The 25,691-nt window shown below is 53.5% G+C and overlaps 1 protein-coding gene across 1 annotated transcript; it reads left to right on the top strand.

The window, feature by feature from the left end:
• The first annotated feature begins 14,070 nt into the window (after positions 1-14,070).
• Positions 14,071-22,471, top strand: LOC136545879 (DNA-directed RNA polymerases II, IV and V subunit 3-like). Its single transcript, XM_066537850.1, has 3 exons — positions 14,071-15,945; positions 17,868-18,102; positions 21,894-22,471. Exons 1-3 carry the CDS (start codon positions 15,455-15,457, stop codon positions 22,152-22,154), a joined length of 987 nt encoding a protein of 328 aa, XP_066393947.1. The 5' UTR covers positions 14,071-15,454; the 3' UTR covers positions 22,155-22,471.
• Positions 22,472-25,691: the final 3,220 nt, after the last annotated feature.

Raw genomic sequence — 25,691 nt, 5'->3', positions numbered from 1 at the left:
ATGCATACGACTGCGACGTCGAGTGCATCGAGTACGCCGAGGCCATCGTGGAGTCCGAGATCCTCATCGCCGATCTCGACCAGCTTGCTAGCGAGGTTCCCGACGCCAAGCGGCGCGTCGGGACCTTCGAGCCCGCGGAGGACGTCAAGCTCGTCCCCGTCGATCCCACCGTCCCCGACGGCCGGGGACTGAAGGTCAGCGCCACCCTCGACAGCAAATAGGAGGCCGTGCTCGTCGACTTTCTCCGTGCGAACGTCGATATGTTCGCATGGAGCCCCTCGGACATGCCGGGCATACCAAGGGAGGTCGCCGAGCACGCCTTAGATATCCGGGCGGGCTCCAGACCGGCAAGACAGCGCCTGCGCCGGTTCGACGAGGAGAAGCGCAGGGCTATCGGCGAAGAAGTGCAGAAGCTCGTAGCAGCCGGGTTCATCAAGGAAGTATTCCATCCAGAGTGGTTGGCTAACCCCGTATTGGTCAGGAAGAAAAGTGGCAAGTGGAGGATGTGCGTGGACTACACTGGTCTAAATAAAGCGTGCCCGAAGGTCCCGTTCCCACTACCACGAATTGACCAAATCGTCGACTCCACTGCGGGATGCGAAACCCTCTCCTTCCTTGATGCGTATTCCGGTTATCACCAAATCAAGATGAAAGAGTCCGACCAGCTCGCGACTTCTTTCATCACTCCATTCGGCATGTACTGCTACGTAACCATGCCGTTTGGCCTCAGAAACGCAGGGGCTACTTACCAGCGGTACATGATCCAAGTCTTTGGCGAACACATCGGGCGAACCATCGAGGCCTACGTGGATGACATCGTAGTCAAGTCCAGGAAGGCCAGTGATCTCGTCGGCGACTTGGAGACTGCCTTCACATGTCTCAGAAAGAAGGGCATCAAGCTCAACCCCGAGAAGTGCGTCTTCGGGGTTCCCCGAGGCATGCTCTTGGGATTCATAGTCTCGGAACGTGGAATCGAGGCCAACCCGGAGAAGGTCTCGGCCGTGACCAACATGGGCCCGATCCGAGACCTCAAAGGGGTGCAGAGGGTCATGGGATGCCTCGCGGCCCTAAGCCGCTTCATCTCGCGCCTCGGCGAAAAAGGCCTGCCCCTGTACCGCCTCTTGAGAAAGTCCGAGCGCTTTTCTTGGACCACCGAGGCCGAGGAAGCCCTCGCCAGGCTCAAAGCGCTGCTCACCAACCCCCCCGTCCTGGTTCCGCCCACCGAGGGCGAGCACCTCTTACTCTACGTCACCGCGACAACCCAAGTGGTCAGCGCGGCCGTAGTAGTCGAGAGGCAGGAGAAGGGACATGCTCTACCCGTCCAGCGACCTGTCTACTTCATCAGCGAGGTGCTCTCCGAGACTAAGACGCGTTACCCCCACATCCAGAAGCTGGTTTACACCGTAGTCTTGGCTCGACGCAAGCTGCGTCACTACTTTGAGTCCCACCCGGTGACTGTGGTGTCGTCTTTTCCTCTGGGAGAGATAATCCAAAACCGGGAGGCCTCGGGTAGAATAGCCAAGTGGGCTGTCGAACTCATGGGGGAAACCTTGTCTTTCGCGCCTCGGAAAGCGATCAAATCACAGGTCCTGGCCGACTTTGTAGCCGAGTGGACCGACACACAGCTGCCACCCGTTCAAATCCAATCAGAATGCTGGACCATGTACTTCGACGGGTCTCTGATGAAGACTGGGGCCGGCGCGGGCCTGCTCCTGGTCTCGCCCCTTGGAGTACACATGCGCTACATGATCCGGCTTCACTTCGCCGCCTCCAACAATGTGGCCGAATACGAGGCCCTCGTCAACGGCTTACAAATCGCCATCGAACTTGGTGTGCGGCGTCTCGAAGTACGGGGTGATTCGCAGCTCGTCGTCGATCAGGTGATGAAAGAGTCAAGCTGCCATGACCCCAAAATGAAGGCGTACTGCACGATAGTACGTCGCCTGGAGGACAAGTTCGACGGCCTCGAACTCAACCACGTCGCTCGAAAGTTCAACGAGGCCGCAGACGAATTAGCAAAGATGGCGTCGGCACGGACCCCGGTTCCCCCGAACGTCTTCGCCAGAGACCTCCACAAGCCATCCGTCGACTACGCCTCGGCGATAGAAGAGGGCCCATCGACCGAGCCCACCGCAGGGCTCGAGGCCCCCTCTACCACCGAGACCTCGCCAGCTAAGCCCGAGGCCATGGCGATTGACGCAGAGCCTCCCAAGGCCGACCAAGAAACGGACTGGCGAGTCCCCTTCCTTGATCGCCTCGTTCGGGGAGAGCTTCCTGCTGGCAGAACCGAAGCCCGGCGGCTCGCGCGGCGCGCCAAGACTTACGTCCTCTGCGATGGCGAGTTGTATAGGCGTAGCCCATCCGGTATTCTCCAACGATGCATCACCACCGAGGCTGGCCAATCCTTACTTTGGGACTTGCACGCGGGAGTCTGCGGGCACCACGCGGCGCCTCGGGCGCTCGTGGGTAACGCCTTCCGCCAAGGTTTCTATTGGCCGATGGCGGTGGCCGACGCCACGAGACTAGTACGCTCCTGCGAGGGATGCCAGTACTACGCTCGACAGACGCACCTCCCGGCCCAAGCCCTCCAAACCATCCCCATCACATGGCCATTCGCTGTATGGGGGCTGGACATGGTTGGGCCTCTGCAAAAGGCACCCGGGGGCTATACCCATCTGCTGGTAGCTATCGACAAATTCTCCAAATGGATCGAGGCTCGTCCGATCGCTCAGATCAAATCCGAGCAAGCGGTGCTGTTCTTTACGGATATCATCCACAGGTTCGGGGTTCCTAACACCATCATCACTGACAATGGGACACAATTCACCGGTCGCAAGTTCCTAACGTTCTGCGATGACCACCACATCCGGGTGGCCTGGTCGGCCGTAGGACACCCAAGGACGAATGGCCAAGTAGAGCGTGCCAACGGCATGATCCTACAAGGCCTTAAGCCAAGGATATTCAACCAGTTGAAGAAGTTTGGCAAGAAATGGCTTGCCGAACTCCCGTCTGTCATCTGGAGCCTAAGAAATACCCCGAGCCGAGCCACGGGATTCACACCGTTCTTCCTGGTCTATGGAGCCGAGGCCATCCTCCCCACTGACTTAGAATACGGTTCCCCGAGGCTACAGGCGTACAGCGAGCAAAGCAACCGCACTGCCCGCGAAGACGCCCTCGACCAACTGGAGGAAGCCCGAGACGTCGCGCTGCTACACTCGGCCAGGTACCAGCAAGCCCTACGACGCTACCAAGCCCGGCGCGTCCGAAGCCGAGACCTGAAGGTGGGCGACCTGGTGCTGAGAATGAGGCAGAGCAACAAGGGCCGCCACAAGCTGACCCCACCCTGGGAAGGGCCGTACATCGTCGCTCAAGTGCTGAAGCCCGGGACCTACAAGTTAGCCAACGAGAAGGGCGAGATCTTCACCAACGCTTGGAACATAGAACAGCTACGTCGTTTCTACCCTTAAAATTCCAAACGTTGTTTACATTGTTTCTCGAAATGCAATAAAGAAGCGTTCTTAGTTGTTATAATTTTTCGAGAAACCCCCTTATAGACAAGCCGATTGTATAGAACCCAAGGACCGTACGATCGTCTCAAAGGTGAAAAAGCCGGCTGAGCCGTGAGAACGGCCTACGCCTCCGGGCTACGGCAACTCCCTCACCACCTTTTCACCCAAAGGACAGCGTAGGCTCCGAGGAAGTTCTGTACAAAGAGCTTGTCTATCAATAGGGGCTCGACGTCACAATAACGATGTAAGGGAGACTCGGCTCTGCCTCTGCAAAGCCGGGCCTCCCTCGGGGGCTAGAAAGGGGGAACCCCCTAAGTCCCGAACACCGTCTTTCAAAAAATTTCTACGCCAAACTCTCTCGGGCTCCGACGGGACCTTCACAAGAAACCCAAAGACCAAAAGTTTGTCTGGAGGCCAAAGGGCCGGTCGAGACGTGAGAACGGCCTACGCCTCTGGGCTACGGCAGCTCCCTCACCACCCTTCGCCGAAGGACGGCTTAGGTCCCGAGGGTTTTCTTTGCAGGTTCCCAAGATCGAGACAGAGGGCACAGGCTCGGAAGTAGAACAGAAAACGATTAAAAGACGCACGTACGCAAATACTTTACAGGCCTCGACGGCCACAAAGACGTCACGGTATGACAACTAACCCAATCCGGTTACATGGCCCCTTTTGGCCCAGGTCAAAGCTCAAGGATCGGCGGCCGGCGCGGGAGGGACTACCTCTTCTTCAAATAGACGGGCCAGCGCTGTGCCAGGTGCCTCGGCCGCCTCCAACAGCCTCACGACCTCTGCATCAGCCTCCTCGTCATCTTCTGGCAACACATAGCCGTCGCTGACAGCCTCGAGGTTGATGGCGTAGTGCGAGGAGACGACGGCCAGGGCGCGCTTGACACCCGTGTGCAACGCCCCTCGGAGTCTCTCGCGGACGTGGCCGCTCAACGCAATCAGGCGGCTCCCAAGGGAGCTAGCTGATTGGACCTCCTCGACGTCCAGGGCCTCACAGGCGGTCCGGACAGCGATGCGCAGCGCCTCGTGCTCCCGGACCTCGACATCCAGCGCCGCTTGCGCTGCGACGGAGGCCTCAGCCGCCTGGGAGGCCTCTTTCCCCAGATCTACGTCGCGATGAGGGGTCAGGAGTCAAACGCGAACCAGAGCAAATGGAGCGAGGAACATGGTTCAGCGGAACTTACCCTCGGCCTTGCTCTTCCAGGCTGAGACCTCGACCCGAGAGGCCTCGGCCGCCTTGGTAGCCTCTGCCAAGGCGATTTTCGTCGCCTGATGCTCGCTCTGCTCCGCACCCAGCTGCCCGGCCGTGACCTTAGCAGAGGCCGTCGCTTCTTGGGCCCGAAGCCTGAAGGAGTCTCGCTCCTCCTCCAGTTCCTTGATCTTGGCCACCAGAGTAGCGGACTGCTCCTTAGCCGTGGCCAACTCGGCCTGAATGTCAGCACAACGAAGGCGGAGGTCCTCCACTTCCGCACTCCGCGCCGACAATAGCCCCTGGGCATCGGCAAGCAGGCCCTTTTGGCGCCGGAGCTGGTCCCAGATATCCCTCTCATTTCGTAGGAACACCGATTTCCCAAGGGATCGGGTCTCGAGCTCCTAAGGAGGCAAAACAAAAAACGCACCTCAAAAACTGCGAGGGGGCTCGGAGAGAAAACAACGCGGCACGATAGAAGAAAGTACTTACCCGCGTGACACCGGGCAAGTCCTGACCCATAATAGTCATCGCTGTCTGCAGCGACCGCACTGCCAGTTGGCGGTACTGCTCGAGGGTGCCCCAATGCCCCCCCTCTGCGGTATCTTCAAGGGCGAACACGGGCTCCCCCTCGGGGTCAGCCCGGTTCCGCCAGAAAACACGCGGGAAGTTTCACCCACGAGGCTCGGGCCGTAGCCGGACAAGAGCCGAACTCCCCTCGGCGGAATCTGGGACTGGCTGCTCCGCGGTACTGGCCGCCTCGACGTCCGCCGCCTCCTTCCCTCGGGAAGAATCATCAGACGAGATTGTCTGAACCAGGGGCGGCGCCAAAATTTGCCCCGTCTCCACCTCCATCGCCTCGGTCTCGACGGACCCGGGGGCTCCGGCCTCCGCCATCTCTACTTCGACGGCCCCAGCGTCCACCGCCCTGATGTCGGAGGTCTTGGGGGCTCCGGCCTCACCCTCAATGGCCTCGGCAATGGTGGACGCCCCAGCCTCGTTCGCCCCAAGACCCACGGCATCGCGGGGCGCGGGCTCCTCCTCCTCCACTCGCTCCGCGGCCGCCTCGGCACTCTTCTCCTGGGCGGCCGCCTCCTCCGAAACGGCCCCGCCCGACGCCGCGCCACGCTGCACGCCAGCCTGCGCCTCCGCTGCCTGATGGGCGGAGGAGCTAACGTTCACCTTGAGCGCCTTACGGGGCGCCAAGGGAGGATCTTCCACCAGAAGCGTCTGGCTGGAAGAAAAGACACTCCCAAGGTCAGCATGCAACCAAGGGGCTAACAAGAAGTACTACGGACTCCACCAGAGAAGACGCTTACCGCGAACGGGGATGCAGCCGCTTCGACACCGCCTGCCTCCTCTGCAACGGCAGCGGTGGTGGCAGCAGCGCGGCCTCGGTGTCCACCAGTGCCAGCTGGCCTCCGTCGGACCCCGGCACCTCCTCGACCCTTCGCGGAGATGATGGGGTCGCCCCCACCGTCGCTTGCTCCACCTCCGCCGTCGGGCCCATCGGGCCGACGGCACGCTCCTCCAACACCCGCGCCTCGGGCGGTTCGGCCTCGGTCCCGGGACGGGCCGCCACCGGCCCTGGGACGCCTCCTCCTCCTAGGGGCGTCAGGCTCCTTGCCGGCGCCCCGGGAACCATCTCCCTGATGTCGGGGAGGTGTTCCAGGCAGGCCGTCCCCACCTCGCGCCCGCCGCCGTCGCTCGAAGAATCCGACACCGATGACAAGGGGGACGGCTCCAAAGGGAGACCGTCGAGCCTCTGGCGTCGGCGACGGGCGTCCAGCTTTTCGCGCGCGAGGATCTTCTTCGTGCGCTTCGCCTCCTTGGCATCTTTCTTCTTCTTCTCCTCCTCGGCACGCGCCCTGTTCACGGATCGCCGCCGGGCGTCCTCGGGAACGGGCGGCGGGGAGCCTCGCACGTCTCTTATCCCCTGCGAGAACGACGAAGTAAGACAACAGACAAAAAAGGCGAAAAACAAGAAGACCGCGAAAGCCTCGACAACACCCAACTTACCAGCGAGACATACCCCCGCGACGGGCGCATCGGGAACGGCATCAAATCGTCGATCTTCGGCTTCCCGTCCACCGCTTCTCTCACCCGACGCAGGGTCTCGTCGTCGATAAGGGCGAAGGCGGACATCTTGACACCGACGATCGAATCGCCCGGGGTCATCTCGAACAGCCGCCGCCGCCGGGCCATCAACGGCAACACCCTCCGGCGGTGAAAAGCCGCCACGACCACGGCCGCCGAAAGGCCGTGGTCACGCAGCTTCCCCAAGGCCCTCAAGAGCGGTTCCAGCCTAGGCTGATCCACCTTGATGACGCCGTACCCCCACTTCTCTGGTTGACTCTCTACAACCCGCCCGGTATAAGGGGGAAGTCCTCCGCCGTCGTTGCGGAGGTAGAACCAGCCGTCATACCAACGACGGTTGGACGTTGACAGCTGGGCCGGGATGTAGAGGGACTGCCGATCTTGGCGCACGTGAAGGGTGCAGCCGCCGGCCCTCTGCGCCTTCCGAGCCCCCCTCGTTCCCCCCGGCTTGGTGGTGAACGTCGCTCGGAACAAGTGGAGCCACAACTCCCAGTGGGGAGCGATCCCCAGGTACCCCTCACAGACGGCGACAAAGATGGCCGCCTGCGCGATGGAGTTGGGGCTGAAATTGTGCAGCTCCACGCCATAGTAATGCCGGAGCGCCCGCATGAAGTTGTCCACCGGCGACCCGAAGCCTCGCTCGTGGAAGACGACGAAGCTCACCACATAGCCGTCGCGCGGCCTCGGCTCCGACTCGTTCCCCGGAACAATCCACTCCGGCTCGTCGGGGTCGGTAATCGGGCGAAGAAGACCGGCCTCCACGAGCAACTGCAGCTTCTCCTCGGTGACATCGGACCGCTCCCAGGGAGCCGCCGGGAGGATGACGGGACCACCAGCCATTGCGCGGCGGAGGACGCTGCGACGACGGTAATCTCTCTCCCTCTCTCTTTCGGTCTCTCGCCCTCGCCCTTCTCTTCCCCGGCGCTCTATGCTCTCAGCAACGGCACGGAGGCAGCAAAGGCAAACGCGGAAAAGGTAAGGAGGAAGAGGGCGAGGCTGTTTGCGTATTTATGCAGGGACGAGACGAAACCACCGGGCGACGAAATCGGGGAAGTTTCCCGCAGAAAATCCGCTGCGGTTAACCCAGATCCGATCTTACCGCCCACGCGCCCACTCCCTCATTAATTGCGGGTGCAGTTATGTCCCGTCGGCTGAAGCCACGTCGCGTCCAACCGCAGTAACAACAGGCGCCGTTTCACCTCCCCGAAAAAACCGCCTCAAAAGGCGCGCCTGACGTTATTAGCCGTTGGGAGAGGGATAGCCCCCACCCGATTCCTTTCAGGCAAAGGAACTGGGCACCGAGCCCGTTACGGTCCAGGGGTTCGAAGGCTGGGCCCCCAGGGGTTTCGACAGCCGCCCCAGGGCAACAGAGTCAGGGGCGACTACGGGCGAGCCTATACGAGGCCAAGGCCCAAGCAAGCGAAACGCTTGGGACGCCCTGTGTCGTGTCCGAGACCGGTAGGGAGGTCTCCGAATGGGATCCCACCGTAGGGAGGCACCGAGCCACCGAGGCCCAGCGAACGGCCTCGGCACCCACTAGAGAAACCCTCCGGTACTCTTGGAGCGCGTCTCCGGACCGCTAGCCGACCCCCAGCGAACGGGGTACGGGCCTCCACTCGGACTTACCCGATAACAGCTCACCGGAAATGCTGTTGCTCGCGCCCACCGAGGGTAGCATGGCATCTTCCACCCCTCCTTCCGAGCGAAAAGGAAGCGCGAGGGTCGAATAAAAAGTCAGGAGAATCCCTGACGGCCCTCCTGCTCCGCGCAGAGGCTAAGGGACTCTTTCTGCAGAACATTGCCGAGGCCCAGCGACTTGGGCTCGCACACGAGGGGGCTCGGCAAAACAAACCCTCCTTCCGAGCGAAAAGGAAGCGCGAGGGTCGTTCAAAAAGCCGGAAGAACTCCTGACGGCCCTCTTGCTCCGTGCAGAGGCTAGGGAGCTCCTTCTGCAAAAGACGCCGAGACCCCGCGACCTAGGCTCGCCACCCGAGGGGGGCTCGGCGGACAGACCCTCACGCGCGAGGGGCGAACAAAAAGCCAGGGGACCCTCTGACCGCTCTCTCGCTCCATGCGGGAGACTCGGGGGCTCCTCCTGCAACTTTGCCGAGACCCAGCGGCTCAGGCTCGCACACGAGTGGGCTCGGCAAACAGCCCCCCTTTCCGAGCGAAAGGACGTGCGGGAGACGGACAAAAAAGTCGGGGAGGACCCCTGACCCGCCCTCCCGCTCTGTGCGGAGGCTCGGGGGCTCCTCCTGCACCCAAGATAAAGACAAAGCGACCCAAGCCCGTTACGGTCCAGGGGTTCGAAGGCTGGGCCCCCCAGGGGTTTCGACAGCCGCCCCAGGGCAACAGAGTCAGGGGCGACTACGGGCGAGCCTATACGAGGCCAAGGCCCAAGCAAGCGAAACGCTTGGGACGCCCTGTATCGTGTCCGAGACCGGTAGGGAGGTCTCCGAATGGGATCCCATCATAGGGAGGCACCGAGCCACCGAGGCCCAGCGAACGGCCTCGGCACCCACTAGAGAAACCCTCCGGTACTCTTGGAGCGCGTCTCCGGACCGCTAGCCGACCCCCAGCGAACGGGGTACGGGCCTCCACTCGGACTTACCCGATAACAGCTCACCGGAAATGCCGTTGCTCGCGCCCCACCGAGGGTAGCATGGCATCTTCCACCCCTCCTTCCGAGCGAAAAGGAAGCGCGAGGGTCGAATAAAAAGACAGGAGAATCCCTGACGGCCCTCCTGCTCCGCGCAGAGGCTAAGGGACTCTTTCTGCAGAACATTGCCGAGGCCCAGCGACTTGGGCTCGCACACGAGGGAGCTCGGCAAAACAAACCCTCCTTCCGAGTGAAAAGGAAGTACGAGGGTCGTACAAAAAGCCGGGGGAACCCCTGACGGCCTTCCTCGCTCCAGGCGGAGGCTAAGGGGCTCTTTCCGCAACATCGTCGAGGCCCCGCGATCCGAACTCACACCCACGGGCCCGGCGAACACGATGAAAACGCCTCGCTCGAAAGAGAAAAAAGCCCCTGAAGAAGTGAAATCACTCCTCCAGGGCCTCGGGGGCTACACCCGGCGGGTGCGCTCGCGCGCACCCACCGAAACCTCGAAAACAAAACACCATCCCGACAGGAACTATCAAGAGCCAATTCTCGTCAGAACCTCAGGGGGAGTGCCTCCACTCCCCCCAAGGCTCGGGGGCTACTGTCGGATACCGTGAGGAGGGGTACCCTAAGCAAGATCCAAAAAACTGCTTAGACCCTAAAACGAGATCCAATAAGGCAGACGAGGCCCCAGCCAAAAAATCTCCGATTCGCCCAAGGCCCCCTCGCCGAGGCCCCTTCGCCCGAGGCCTCCTCGCCGAGGCCTCAGAAGAAATACCGATTCTCCGATTCGCCCGAGGCCTCCTCGCCGAGGTCTGCGGTTCTCCGATTCGCGCGAGGCCGGCTCGCCACCAGCCCCGCGACCACCGCTTTGACTAGACTATTCCGGCTGGACATCACATCTAATCAAGGCGCTCAACCACCCCGACAACCACACGACGGCACAGTACAGCGAAGTGGCAGACCAGCACGTCAGCGCCCTGCCACCCACGACGGGATCGTGCAGGGGTTACCGGCTACTGTGCTGCCTAAACTCCTGCACCAAGGACAAACGCGACGTGGGGAGTCAGAACTGGGTTCCTGTGACCTCGGGACCAGCGAACTGACCGAGTTCCACCTCGCCCGAGACTCCCGGTAGGGCCTCGGGCGAGCTGGCCATGCTCCGCCTCGTCCGAGGCTGGGCTCGTCCCGCAACCTCGTCGCCTCCGCCTCAAAGGTCGCTCTAGCAGGCTGTCGCATCCAATTAATGCACCCGGCTGCACCCACTACGTAAGCCACGATCGGCAGTACGCCGCGACAGGAGCGACGGGACAACGGTCAAATCGCCTTTTTACCATCCCTTACTGACGTTACAGGGTACCATATCCTGTAGACGCACGTTCCGCACTGTTCCGCCTAAATCAACTACGACGATGGCCGCCAAGATTCCGCGTTACCATCCGCAAAGGCCTCGGCACAGCAGGCCTCGGCACAGCGGGTCTCGGCCTCAGCACAGCAGGTCTCGACACAACCGACCACAGCAGCCCCCAGGCCTCGGCACTTCACCAAGTCAACAAAGGTACAGGAGCGCAGCATGTCGCCGGCCTGGAGACCATACCGACTAGACACCGACGGGAACTCCCACGACGCCGCGCTGCTCCGGGGAGCAGAATACGTCAGCAAATAGTAGCCTTCTCATGTACTTCTGGTCTTCTCCTTGCGGTTATAAAAGGAGGTAGCCGGTACCACTTGGGGCAATGGGCAGACAAACGAACACACCGATAGAACTACACACTTCTACGCTGCTTGAGAACAACGCCTCAAGCAGCCCGCACACCTCCACCGAGACCTGGGACTAGCTCCCTCTCTCACCTAGCTTGTAACCCCCTACTACGAGCACTCCGGTGCAAGGAATACAAGATCGATCTCTCAGACTGGACGTAGGGCCTCGATTGCCTGAACCAGTATAAACCTTGTGTCTCTTTGCATCACCATCCGGTTCGGGAGCACGCAGCACAAATTTACTCGTTGGTTGAGGACCCCCCGGTTCCAAAACACCGACAAGTCTACCTCTAATCCCTATCACAAGACTTCCTCTAGCTACGACACGATATACAAGAACTACAAAATACGCCCGGAGGCTGCTCTACTTCACAAACTACCATATTCATGACTACAGAGACTTCAGAACAAGCAACAGAATGCTCAATGAATCAAAACAACACTCCAGGGGGCTATTTATAGACCGAAGGAGCGGTGCATATGGACCAAGAGCACCAACGGAACAAGCCTAACAAAAGACACGGTGAAAAGATAGAACTCAATAATGAAGGGGAACTCAGGCGTGAAGGAACAGTACTCAACAACAAGCATATTCGAGAGAATATACCAACACAGTACAACCCGTGAATAAAAGACATTTACACTCAACCACCACCATACAACTACATCTGAAAGCAGCAGACTCTACATCTAACAACAGCAGACTACCAAAGAATATGCCAAGATTCTATATCCGAGTTCTTTTTGAACAATGCTCGGGGGCTGCAACAGGGGAAGTTTTCAGTTCGTTGAACAACTCAAATTCAAGACCCTACAACTTTTTGTTCCAAATAGCAAGAGGCTCGGGGGCTACACTCAGTGAGTGCACTTTTTCCTTCAAAAAAGCACACGTCACTCAGAAGACTTCTTCAAAACAGACGACTTCAAGGCCACACGATAAAAAGAACCCAGACAAAGAACCCGGGTATATGCTCGGGAGCCCTTCGACGAAGAATCAGGGCGATTTCAAGAAAATACCCTCAAGCTCCTTGTGCCAAACAACAAGAGGCTCGGGGGCTACATCCAAATGGGAGTACTTTTTTCTTCAAAAAGGTACACGCCACGCGAAGATCTCACGAAGCACTACATGGTTTCGCTCAAGAAAGCACTCGAACGACGCTTGTTCCTGCTCGACAAGACTTGAAGGAACAAGACGAGGCTTCCAGAACTCAACCATGAAGTGCTCGGGGGCTTGTCGATGCGGGACCCACGGGATACCCCGCAAGGAAGGGAGAACTAGTCTAACTAGGATTCTTCCCTATAATCTTAGTAGTAGTATTACTCTGTAATCCTACTAGGAACTCTCATTATAAACCGACTAGGACTCTGGTCTCCTGACTATATAAAGGAGGGCAGGGCCCCTTGGATGGGGGTTCAGAGAACAATTGTACAACACAACGCTTTACGATCAATTCAACGCAAAGACTAACGTCGACCGGACGTAGGGCTATTACTCGATCAAAGATCGATGGTTCGAACCAGGATAAATCGACTATCTCTTGCGTTAACCGTCGAGTTCCGCATACGCTGAAGCCCGAACAATACTGCCCCGAGGACCCCCATGGTAGGCTATCGGTGGACAAACATCGACAGTGACGCGCTCCACAAGATCGCGGCAGCCATTGGAGGTGGTGTATCGGTTGCTAAGGCGCAGCTTGAAAGGCTGTAGTCGGGTCGTGAACGTCGTCTCCATCCACCAATCGAGTTATCCCACGCCCTCTCAACAAAAGTTCAGGATTCAACCCTAGCGAGTTTATACCACTCGGGCTTTACTTTGCATTTTGACCCTTATAATCTTGCTTTGTGGTTTTACGACGTGTTGCTCTTGTCATTGAAAAATTCAGCAAAACGATCGAGTTGTAGATCATGGAGTACCGAGCTGTTTCATCACAATACAACTACAACTACCCCTAAGATACAACTTGCAAATACATCTTATAATTCTAATAATTATTTTGCAAGTCCTAAGAATTCTCATATTGGTGTTGCTAGTCATAACAACAGTAGATTTGTTGCATCAGCTAATGCTTCTTTTGTTAATGATCCTTATCGCATATCACATATATCATAATTCTGGACGTCATGTTGAAGAGCCGATGGTAACTATAAATTCTTCGAATTTTAATGCTACTAGCAACATACAACATGCATATACTTATTTATAGGTTACAAGTTCACAATACGTGGTTCCACCATAAGACATACCATTAAGTGAGAGAATTGGCTAAAAAATAATAACTATCTAGTCAATTATGCTCATTTTTTTATATGGTGCACGATATGCTAATAGAATAAGGGGGTGTTTGGTTCCACGGATTAAATTTTAGTCCCTGTCACATCGGATGTTTGGACACTAATTTGGAGTATTAAATATAGACTAATTACAAAACTAAATGCACAGATTGAGACTAATTTGCGAGACGAATCTATTAAACCTAATTAGTCCATGATTTAACAATGTGGTGCTATAGTAAATATGTGCTAATGATGGATTAATTATGCTTAATAGATTCATCTCGTAAATTAGTCTCCATTTGTGTAATTAGTTTTATAATTAACTCATGTTTAGTCCTTCTAATTAGCATCTAAACGTCCGATGTAACAGGGTAGAACCAAAACACCCCCTAAATGTTCAACTTGCAAATTCAGCATCATATGCAAATGCTAATTCTCATGTTTCGTCTTCTGAATCAATAAAACTCCAGCAAGGTACGCAGATGCTAATGCTCATAATTCGGTTTTCTAGGTTACTAACAATTATAACCGAATCAACAAAATCAGCGAGCTATGCAAATATTAACACTCATGATTAGCTTCATATGTTACTGATATTAATTACTCATAATCAAAGCGTTCTGTAGGATATTTTGTTTCACCATGAATATGATTACTAGGGGCAACAAATACGGATCCATTTCGGGCCTGTTAGGTAACGTGGCCCGACGGTCCGGCTACGCTCTCAGGCTGCAACTCCCGTGTTTGGTGGACCTCGTCCAACCTCGGAGTCTGCTCCACACGAGATCGAAAGCAGCTTGGGCCTGGCCCCAGAAAAAACGAAAGAGGGGTTCGTTTCTTTTCGGCCCGACTCGCTGAAGCCTCACGCGCATGGTGGACTCACCTCCCGAGTGCCCCGTCTGGCTCCCACCGCTCCTTCTCTCACCCCGTCTCCCACCGCTCCTTCTCGAACGCGACCGCCATGCCGCATGGTGGACTCGCCCGCGCTGTGCCGCCCCGCCCCGCCCCGCGCCGTGGCCGAGCTTCGGAGGTTGCGCCACAGGGGAGCGTCTCCGACGCACCCCTCACCGGATCTGGAGCATCTTCGCCGAAGGGGAGCTCTCACCGGCCCGCAGGGAGCCTCGCCGTCGGTGCCCTGGTGGAGGACGGAGCCGCAGGGGAGCATCTCCGGCGCGTCCCTCACCGGATCTGGAGCATCTTCGCCGAAGGGGAGCCTTCACCGGCGCACGGGAAGAAGCCAGCCGCACGGGAGGAAGCCGGCGCGGCCTCCGCTTCTTCCACCTCCCCCGCCGTCCATCGATCCTCCCGCCCGTGTTCGAGGCCGCACTTGGCCTCTTCCCGGCGCTCGCGGGCCGCCTCCGTGTCCGCAACGGCCGACGTCGCTACTGACTGCCCCGGCTCGCCGCTGCTCTACCGCCTCGCGCCGGGGGACGGCAACACCGACGCCTACGCAGATACCTCGGCGCTCGTGCTCCAGGCCTGGGCGGCATGTCCGATGATGACTTCCACGGCATGCTCGCCGAGGGCGACTTCGATGGCAACGGCGTGCTCAGCGAGATGGAGTTCTGCCTTCTGCGTCCTCATGGTCCGCCCGCCGGCACAAGCTTGCCTTCCACACGCCATGCTCGATGAAATATCAACAAGAAGAGAAAAGGTGGAAGTTCGGTGGTAAGGCTACCGAACTATGGTGCACAGTAACTATACTCATTTGAGCCCCAAATCAAATACAGTATCAGTTTATCCAGGCATGTTTGGGCCAGTGAACCAAAGCCGTGTTCCCCCCCCAGGCCAGAGCCAGGCCGAGGAGCCGTGCTGGGCAGGTCCAGGTTACCAAACACGGCCTTTTCGTCTTTCTGAGGCTCGTCTCTCGGCGTTCTCGCCGTATTCCCCCCAAATTCCCAATTCCACACCCCACCCTACCCCGCCCCGCCCCAAAACCCTTGCGGCGTCGCACACACACTAGCAACCAACCCCAGGACCCTCCTCTCCGGCGGCGGCCGGCGCTTGCGCGAGGGAGATGGACCGCCCTGCCGGCGCATCGTACCAGCGCTTCCCCCGCGTTCGGATCCGCGACCTCAAGGACGACTACGCCAAGTTTGAGCTCCGCGACACCGACGCCAGCATGGCCAATGCCCTCCGCCGCGTCATGATCGCCGAGGTCCCAACCGTCGCCATCGATCTCGTCGAGATCGAGGTTAACTCCTCCGTCCTCAACGACGAGTTCATCGCCCACCGCCTGGGGCTCATCCCGCTCACCTCCGCCGCCGCCATGCAAATGCGCTTCTCTCGGGACTGCGACGCTTGCGACGGCGACGGCTCCTGCGAGTACTGCTCCGTCGAGTTTCACCTCGCCGCGCGCGCCACCGACTCCGACCAGACGCTCGAGGTCACATCCAACGACCTGAGGTCCATGGATCCCAAGGTCTGCCCAGTCGACCAAGCACGCGCCTACCAGCAGGCACTCGGTGGCACCGACCCCTTTGGAGCGAATACCTCGAACGAAAATAGGCAAGTCATCCATCATTTAGCTAGCTGCCCCACCTGCTTGTGGTCTTATTGTGTGTTGCTCAATTCATTCTGCTATTAGTCATGCTTAATAATTTATAATTTTGATTTGAATGATGGGTCCATCAGAATGTGTAATGTTGTTTGAGGCTTGGAATCAATTGAATCTGAGATCTCCATTTATCATTGTGTTATCCTTGCTTTGGCAGACAATTGAACTCTTTTTAGTGGATAAATTTATTTGTTCTAGAGTGGTGTAGATATTCTAGTTCCTTCAGTGTTCCTAGCAACCGTGGCCTACCTTCTGTAATTTTTCTATTTGTTGTACTAAGTTGGTTGGAACTTATTTATACCCTGTTAATTGTCTCTGACCTTTTGGTGTTCACGAATGCTGAATTTGTGACATGTGGTGCCTCATTGTATCAGCAACAGCCTATGCACTGCTGTAGGACCTGTTTAGGACAGATTTTTTCAGCCACGCTTTGAATCAAAGCTGGCTTTCTGTTACAACTTGTTTCCCTAAGAATCCAGTGGCAAGAATCGTACCGTTTTGGGGATCCGCGGGCTGTGGCCACGCCTTCGTCTTCTCCACCGTGGGAGATGCACTGCCCGGGCTTCGTCTTCTCCTCCGGTGAGTCCCGAGTGGCCGGTTGGGGATGCAGGAAGGAGGAAGGCTGCCGGCGCGAGGAATGGGTGCACCGTGATGGCACGGGGAGTGGGACGGTCGCCGACGCGAGGAAGGGGAGCCAGTCTCGGCACACAGGATGGCCACGATGTGGCAGTGGTTTTTTTGGGAAGGGCTGGGCGCTCAGTGGCCTTTCGTGCCTCTGAGCACAGCGAGGCGAGGGATGGCGCCGACAAGGCGGGCAGCAGGGGGGCGGCGATGGCGAGGCGGAGGGTCAGGCTCAGGGCCGACGTCCATGAGGCGGGGTAGGGAGAGGTTGAAGAAGAATCGAGGGAGATCCTCCCATGGCTCCCTGGGAACCGATTCGGCTTCAACGTTGAAAGGGTGTGGTGGGGGAAATAGCGGGGGAAGAAAGCTGCGCTGGAATCGTGCCGTTTGGGGGGTCTTGTATTCTTTTTTTTTTCACCGTGAAGAGGGAAAAGTGGCTCCAAATAGGGCCGTAGTCTATATGTGATGGATCTTAATGGTTGCATTAGTATCATCAAATTTCATTCATAAATATTCATTGGTTTATGCCTAAATTTAAGCTGGTTAAAAGGTGAAACCTCTACAGTCATTTCCCCCCTAGCTTCTTGTGCACATTCCCTTGTTACAAAGAAATTGGTGCCATCAGCATTCCACACTTAGGGTTGCAATGGACAATATATGACTGTTATTAAACTGTCTTTTAACCATGCTTTACCAATCTTGTACTTTATAAAGTGTTAATGGTTAGATCAATTTAATATATGTTGAAATAGCGGGGGCAAAAGAAATATCCCTGTACTGCACTGTTTATTAGGACAGCTGCATTATGAGCATATAGTAATAATCTCTGTTCTAATTGGTAGTGATTTGAAGCATGATAGGTATAAAAAAGCATGGTTCTAGATGTATCTTTTGTTTAGTATCTGTTTTCAACTCTTGTGTTCAGTGTCAAAACCTTTCAAAAGTTTCATCCACTAAAAAATGTAAAACACATGCTACGGATGCATGTTATGCTTGTATGGATGTTTTCATGGGGTACATAAAGTCAGTGCACTTTGTACTGGGCAAAATTTTGCTAGGAATTTGTTTTACTGGGAATCTGGAGGGAAGACAATTGAATCAGATTTGTTTGCTTAGAAACGATTATTTCTATTTCCTTAAAAAAATGTTTTTTTTTGCCTTGAATATGGATACATTTGGCATTTGGGAAGCCTGAAATTTGTTAGTGTAGTAGCTATTGAGTAGTCAGCTTATTGTTTGTTGCTGATTTCAGGGGCATACTTATTGTAAAGCTGCGTCGGGGGCAAGAACTAAGGCTTCGTGCCATTGCTAGGAAAGGAATTGGCAAGGACCATGCCAAATGGTCACCAGCTGCTACCGTGACTTTCATGTATGAGCCTGACATACGTATCAATGAAGAACTAATGGAAACATTGACAGTGGAAGAGAGAAGAAGCTTGATTGAAAGCAGCCCTACAAAAGTATTTAAGCTTGATTCTGCTAATCAGGTCAGCTTGTTTTCTCTAGGAATTCTGAATTATTTTCTTGTCTTGACCTATCATTGATGTGATCCGTAGAATTAAATATTTATCAGTATGTAGTACTTTACAGTTCCACGCTGCAACTATGATACTATTCAACCACTAGTTCCTTGTATAGTGGTAACTGTATGCTTTCACTAATGCAGTTTGCATTGTACTGTATTTCAAAATCTGTCATATCAGTTTCGTGAGCCTAATTGTAAGACAGCTTGTGGTCTATGCTCTCTAGGGATTGTTGGTTAGAGAGGGAGGGAGGGAGGGCCCGCCTACACACTGTTCTAAAGGTGTTGCCTAGGAGTCTAGGCGAGAAAAATTTCTGGGCGTCCAGGTAGCCTAGCTACATGTAGACATGGAAGTGGACTTGGATTGTGCAAAGATTAATTGGAATTTTTCTTCATGGACTATATTGGATTGGATTGGGTTGGAGTTGTATAATATTTGTGCCTAAAGTCCGGAAAACGTTTTTGATTATGGATAACCAGAACGTGATGTCCAAAAATCCATTGGATATTCATCTGTACCCACGTGCCCTCACATGTCGCGTCTTCTCCATCCTGGTCTCCCACTGCAGCGACAGGTAAAGGCTGCCTCCTCTGTGTGACGCCACCTAGGTGGAGTAGCTGCTCCTCTGCCACCTCCAAGCAGACTACCCCACCGGACGCTCCTGTCCATGACTAAAGCAGACTTCCATCCAGCTCTATTCCTTCTCTGGATCTCTCCTCTCTAATGTCACCAGCTACCTGGCGCCGTGCCGGATTACGCCACCCACCACCAGGCCAACCTCCAGGACAAGGGCCCATTTGGTTGGATGTTAATTGGATTATGGATGGACCTTGGATGTTCAGCAGGTGGATTAGATAGGATTTTCTATGTTTTAAACTGGACTGGAGGTGGATTCTTCATGTTTGGATTTTTCTTGGATTCCTCTAGTTTGGATTTGGATATTAATCCATTACCAGGTCTAGCCACACGACGCACCCTGTGTTTTGACATGCAGTTAAAGACATGTATGTCCTGAAAATTGATTGAGCTGCAGTGTAAAGTGTACACCCAAATGCAAAAACTATAAAAAACACTTCCATAATTGGATAGCCACTTACAAATTCTAATGGAACTTAAAGAATATCGTAGCTTGCATCAGTAATATTTAATCAAAGGTTGTATTTCTTTATCTCCTGCATTTTGGGCATTAAGACTCAGTATTGAGAATATATCATTTGGAGGGAAATCAGCAAGTGATTGTGCAAATGTAGTTTACACTGTTTATTGACTTGTAAGGTCACCGCAGAGAAGTCACCAGGCCACCTTGTTACCATTAATGGGCCTTATTTTGCACTTAACCTTTTCTTTTTTGACTTTTGAGAAAGGAATGTACCAGCTCTCCTATGTATTTGAGAAAAAAAACTTGTAACATCTAATTCAATTTCTGATATTCGAAAAGACTGAGAGGCTCATTCCTTAGGTCTTTGCCCCTAGCTGTGTGTTGCTTTGGTGTGGCAACCATTATTTTTAAGGCGATAAGTTGAGCCGCGGCGGCCCGCCCATTTGAGTCGACTAGGCGTTTAAGGCGCGCGGCGAGGTGATGCCATATGATCATCTTAATATATAATGCTACTAAAATTCAGAAGCAAATCATACCTTAATATTGTCAAGTCTTAGCATATAATACCATAATAAATAGTGCTACCAGAGTGCTAGTGCACAACATAAAGTAACAAAATAGTTCTCATCACTCAATAGCAACAAATTAGTCTCTAATGACATAATATAACTTAATGACTAGTGCTGCTAGGGCAAAACAAATATAAATAGCGTAACTGCAGATCTGAAATCTAACGTGAGCATCATCTAGGGATGATCATTCAAGCAGTTTTCCATCTCCACTCTAATTGCAGTGGTGGTTTTCTTGCACATCATTGTACCTCGAAAGCCACCCGCTAGATGCTTCTTCAGCCTTCTTATCCCTCCAAAAAGTGAGACACCACATAGAGTGCAGGCCACTACATCTTTGTTTTGAAGGTTTGGCCAGTAGCCATACTTCCATCCTGGATCCGCAGAGTTTCCCTTCCGAGCTAAATCAGTCCTGGGATCATAATTGCTGATGATGGAAGATGGACTTGCCATTGTGCTATCAGCTGTAAAACAAAGAACTCGAGCACTTCCAGTCAGCATCTGTATAACAAAGCCACAAGCAGAGGAAAGACATGGAAAGAAACAGAGGAAGAGGAGGGAAGCAGAGCTGCAGAGGAGATGCGAGCTGCAGAGGAGTCCAAGTCGAGCAGAGGCAGTGCACATCCAAATCAAGAGCAGGGGCAGTGCACATCCAGGAGGAGGGAAGCCGAAGGGAGAGAAAGAGATGCTTACGTACCTATCCTGTTACCTTACAAAGAGAGGGAAGGCGCCGTGAATCAATCAGCAGAGATGAGGGAGGACCAGAGGAGGGCAGGAGGCGCATATCAGGGTCGCAAATCAGTGGAGAAGAGGAAGGGAGGCTCGAATCGAGGAAAGAAACGCGTGGAAGAGATGGGTTTTAACCTTGCGGGATATGTAGGCGCCTGATTTCCCGCCGGTGCTCGACTCCCGCCGGTCTCGTTGGCGCGCAAATCCCCTGCGTCCTTTCCCTCTCCCGCGCACAGCCCCTTTCCCGCTCCTGCGCGCACACGCGCAAGCTCGTGCGGCGTCCACCTCGGGCCGTTCAGGCCTTAAACAGCGCCAAATCGCGCCTAGCCGATGACTTCTACTGTGAGGCGGACACCATACCACGATTGGTCGTGGCGAGGCCGACGCCCAGCCTGGAAACTCGACTGGACGCCTAGGCGATGACTAGGCGACGTCTTAAAAACAATGGTGGCAACTTCAGACATTCCTAGTTGCACTGTGGCTCTGTTGTGGACTCGTTTGTAGGGCGCCAATATAGGCGGCGGCGCCCTCGACATCCACCGAGCCCAGCCCGTGGCTAGGATTGGCAAGAGCTGGTTAGGAAGTCATTAATCGAGAGGATTGTTAGGAGTTTGTTTCCAAGTTTGTTAGTAGTGCGCCTGAGTATAAAGGACACTTTCCTTGCCAATGTATTAGAATTTAGAACCATGAATCACCTTTATGTTTCAGTTTTTATTTTGCAAATGTAGGTTCTTCCCTGTAAAGGCAACGAACGCAGCCCACTAGCTATGCTGTTATGCTTTCTGAAATGATGGGGTATGCAGAGCACTTAGGTTAACCATAAATTATCCCTTTCAACAGAAACAACAGCATAATGTAGAATTATAGGGTATTTAAATGACACATGAAGGCTTCACCTGAAACCTAAGGGGGGGAATTTCACGGTAAATATTGTAGGTAAGTTATTGAGACAGCATTTTTTATAGAATACCTTGCTAGGACAACAATTGCATCCAAGTGCTTGGCATGATTCATTGGTCTTGTTGGCAGAGATAATGTGAGGTCGAGCCGTGCATGTTTTTACTGTTGTTTCATCATGCCAGTTTTGTTTAATTCAGGTTGTTCAGCTTCTGTATTATGGCAACTGTGCAAATATAAATTGGCTCATGCTCACTTTGTTCCTTGTTCAGCTTGAATGATTTGTCCGTCGTTAATCAGCTTTAGTGGAAATCAAACTTGTAATTGATCACAAATGCTGGGCCACTTGGCGCAACATCTGACAGAGCTGCTTGTGTCTCTTTCACTAGCGTATTTTTCCTTTATAATAAATAAATCCATGGTGTTGAGCAGCTGCATTTTATTTTTGTGTAAATTATCAGGTGGTGGTGGACAATGCTGAGGCATACACCTATGATGATGAGGTGATCAAGCACGCTGAGGCCATGGGAAAGCCAGGCTTAGTTGAGATCAATGCGAAGGAGGACAGCTTCATCTTCACTGTAGAAACAACCGGCGCCATCACAGCCTATGAGCTGATCATGAACGCAATCACGGTCCTGAGGCAGAAGCTGGATGCTGTCCGCCTTCAGGACGATGATGGTGACCTTGGCGAGCTCGGCGCCCACCTTGGGGGGCCTTAGGAGCTTTGCAAGAAGAACTGCCCTCGGTGTCTTCCTCCGCCCCTGCCTATGTAGGCCTGATAGCCTAGTGTCTAAGCTCCAGAATTATGGATTTCCAAATATCCAGTACGGAATTGCAGTCTCTGTGCCCACCTTGTTTGTGCTGTGACCTCTGAGACACCGTGGCTTTGCAGCATCGATTTAGGTAGTTATGCTCGTTATCGACCCAATAATTAACTGTGGGAGGAAGGAGGTGGTACTGTTTGGCCGTGATGTGGTGCGTACTGTCCCACTGTTTGTTTTGTGAGGCGAATGCAGAATTATTTATTTGCAGGTTCCCCAGGAGGCCCAGATTGATACTCCCTTTAAACAAGTCGTTTTGAGGTTGTCTTAAGTCAAACATTTTAAACTTTGACTATAAATAACTTCTTTTGGGTTGAGTTTAAAAATATAAAAGTGATGTAAATAGATTCATCTTGAAATGTAGTTTCATAAAAGTATATATTGACTATATTTTATAAATATTTTATAGCAAAAAGTTACAGCAAAGTCGTTTTTTAAAGACCGTGTCGATATCCAAAACGACTTGTTTTATAGAACCGGAGGGAGCATGCTTGAATGCAAGGCAACCTTTGACGAGGTACATGTAGTACATACTAAATATCTTATCCTGGAGGGGCTGATTCCTAAACAGTAGCAGTAAATTTATGTGCTTTGATGAGGCTACTACGTGTGCCGGGAGGTGACTGCTTTGGCGGATGTACCGAAAGAAAGAAGGTAATTACGAGATCCGTGTCGGTCAGAACAGCTTAAGTTCAGAATAGCTTAAGTTTGATCAAGTTTATAATAAATAATATTAATATTTATATATTTAAATAAATTTATTATAAAAATATATTCTAGGACTAATCTAATGATATTAATATTGTATTATGAATGTTTATATTTTTTTATATAATTTTGGTCAAAGTTTAGATTGATAGACTTCTTGAAAAAAAATGAGAATTGTATTTTTTTTTTTGACGGAGGGATTGGCCTTGGCCGTGGCCGTGGATTTCTGGAGTAAATGCCGGGTTGGGTTGGTTTGGGTCTGGATCCCCGTGTCTGCCTGCCGACTGCCGTTGCATCTGCTGCGTCGTGTGTCCGTCCGTCCGTCCGTGGACGGATGGGTTTGTTGTTTGTGGCCACGTTTAGTTTGGTGTCCGATTCGGCGCCGCCAAATTCAGGGAGGTACTGCAGCTACAGTACTTTTCGTTTTTATTTGATACTAATTGTCCAAACATTGACTAATTAGGCTCAAAACGTTCGTCTCGTAAAGTACAACCAAACTGTGCAATTAGTTTTTGATTTCGTCAACATTTAGTACTCCATGCATGTACCGCAAGTTTGATGTGACGGGGAATTTTCTTTTTGCATAGTGTCAAAGTTGGGAATTTGGTGGAACAGGGCCTGTGCTTGTTTTTGTCTCCGTCCCTTCTCCTCTGCTGCTGTACCGGTACCGGGCCGGACGGACGGACGGTCGTTGGTAGGTGCGTACGTACGCGTCCTGGGTGACGGTGACGGGCACGGAGATGGTTGGTTATACGGGGATGAGTTGAATGCAACGTGTCTGCGTGACTCGCTGCTGGGCTGCCCTGCTGAATCCATGTGGAAAAATGGGCTATGGATGGATCGTTTGGTTTGCACAGGCCGAGCGAGTCCTCTGTTCGCTGAGCTGAGCAGCCTAGTACTCCACTAGTGCTGCTGTTTCCGCGGCAGATTTGAGATTAGTGGGTACAACAAATCTTCATCTTGTGTGATCGTGTGTTATGCATGCCTGCCATTTTCACCAACGGTGTCAAGAGTCACGGGAGGACCGAGCCTTCTCGTAGCGATTTGATTTGATGAGAGCCTATGATAATAATATCGTAACTAAAGTTGCTCCAATTCTCCAAATATATAGATCTAAGGCAGCATGGAGAGGAGAAGAATGGATGGATGGATCGATCGATTTGCAACACATGATACATCTAGGCCTTGTTTAGTTCCCTTCAAAATTCCAAGTTTTTTCACTCTCTTTCCATCACATCAATTTTTAGCCGCTTGCATGGAGTATTAAATGTAGGTAAAAAAAATAACTAATTACACAGTTTAGTTGGAAATCACGAGATGAATCTTTTGAGCCTAGTTGGTCCACGATTGGACAATATTTACCAAATAAGACGAAAGTGGTACTATTCATCAGGTTGAAAAAACTTTCAATCTAAGGCCTTGTTTAGATTACCCCAAAATTCCAAGTTTTTTCACTCTCTCTCCATCACATCAATTTTTAGCCACTTGCATGGAGCATTAAATGTAGGTAAAAAAAAAAACTAATTGCACAGTTTAGTTGGAAATCACGAGATGAATCTTTTGAACTTAGTTGGTCCACGATTGGACAATATTTACCAAATAAGACGAAAGTGCTACTATTCATCGGGTTGAAATTTTTCTCAATCTAAACAAGGCCTAAACATGGCCCTACTCGAGCGCATGCTCGCTTTGGATTTCGTCCGTGAAGCCAGTTTTGGTAGCCCCGCCCTGTTCTACCGCTAGCACTAGCAGGCAGCAGGCCACGTACTCCACCAGTAATAAATGCGAATCCTATAGCATCAGCTTGTCAGATTCGCGCTGATACGGGTGCTGGGCGACTGACTGACTGACTCGTCAGTGGCGTCCCCTACCTGTGCAGCGGGCTACGCGCTTTACCGGTGCTGTGCTGTTTTGATTGACCCATCACATGATGAATTTTTATTTTATTTTTAACACTTTCTTAAACTAATTTTAAATCTAATGTTGTTTGTTTTTTTCTCTCCAAAACTAACACTTTTGGCTGCGCCTATTGCCATGGCGCGGCGAAACGCCTGTGCGCGCCATGCATGGTGGTGCGGCGGGAGGATGACGTGGCGAAGACCGGGGGCTCTAACCGGTGACGTGGCAGGGTCTGCCGCGCCACCGATCTTGGCTCGGCAGTGACGCGCCCTGAGCGGTGGCGCGACAGAGCCGGCTAAAAGGCCCGCGGCCTAGTCCCGCTCGCCGCGTCCACCCCGCCTGCCCGGCGCCGCGCCTGCCGCCAGCAACGCCTGCCCGCCGCTCCCGCCACGCCCGCCGCCGCCTGCACGCCGGCGCGCCACCCCTTCCGGCCGCCCGCCGCGGCCCCCGGCCACGCACGACGGCTGCCCGCGGCGCCATGGACGCCCGCCGCCCTCGCTGCCGCGCCCGCGACTACCGCCGCTGCCCTCACTGCCGCGCTGTACACCACTCCCAACTGCATGTGTAGAAGCAACGAGCCGCTGTGTCCGGATGTCTCGATTGAAACACGTCGGCCGGACGACCACAGTCACAGTTAGGGACAAGGAGGTCAGGAGGGACGTGGGCATCTTTGCTAGACTCGTCGGGGTACAATTCTCCAAGACGACCCCGTTTTCGCCACAACTGCTCCCAAAACATGTCTTCCATCTAATAAAACGGTTCAAATTAAACATCAATCAAAACAACGTAAATTAATATAAAATATATTCATTTCCATTACAACTCAAA

This window comes from Miscanthus floridulus, chromosome 3, assembly GCF_019320115.1.
Source record: "Miscanthus floridulus cultivar M001 chromosome 3, ASM1932011v1, whole genome shotgun sequence".
Lineage (NCBI taxonomy): Eukaryota > Viridiplantae > Streptophyta > Magnoliopsida > Poales > Poaceae > Miscanthus > Miscanthus floridulus.
This window is presented reverse-complemented; position numbering and strand designations above follow the sequence as displayed.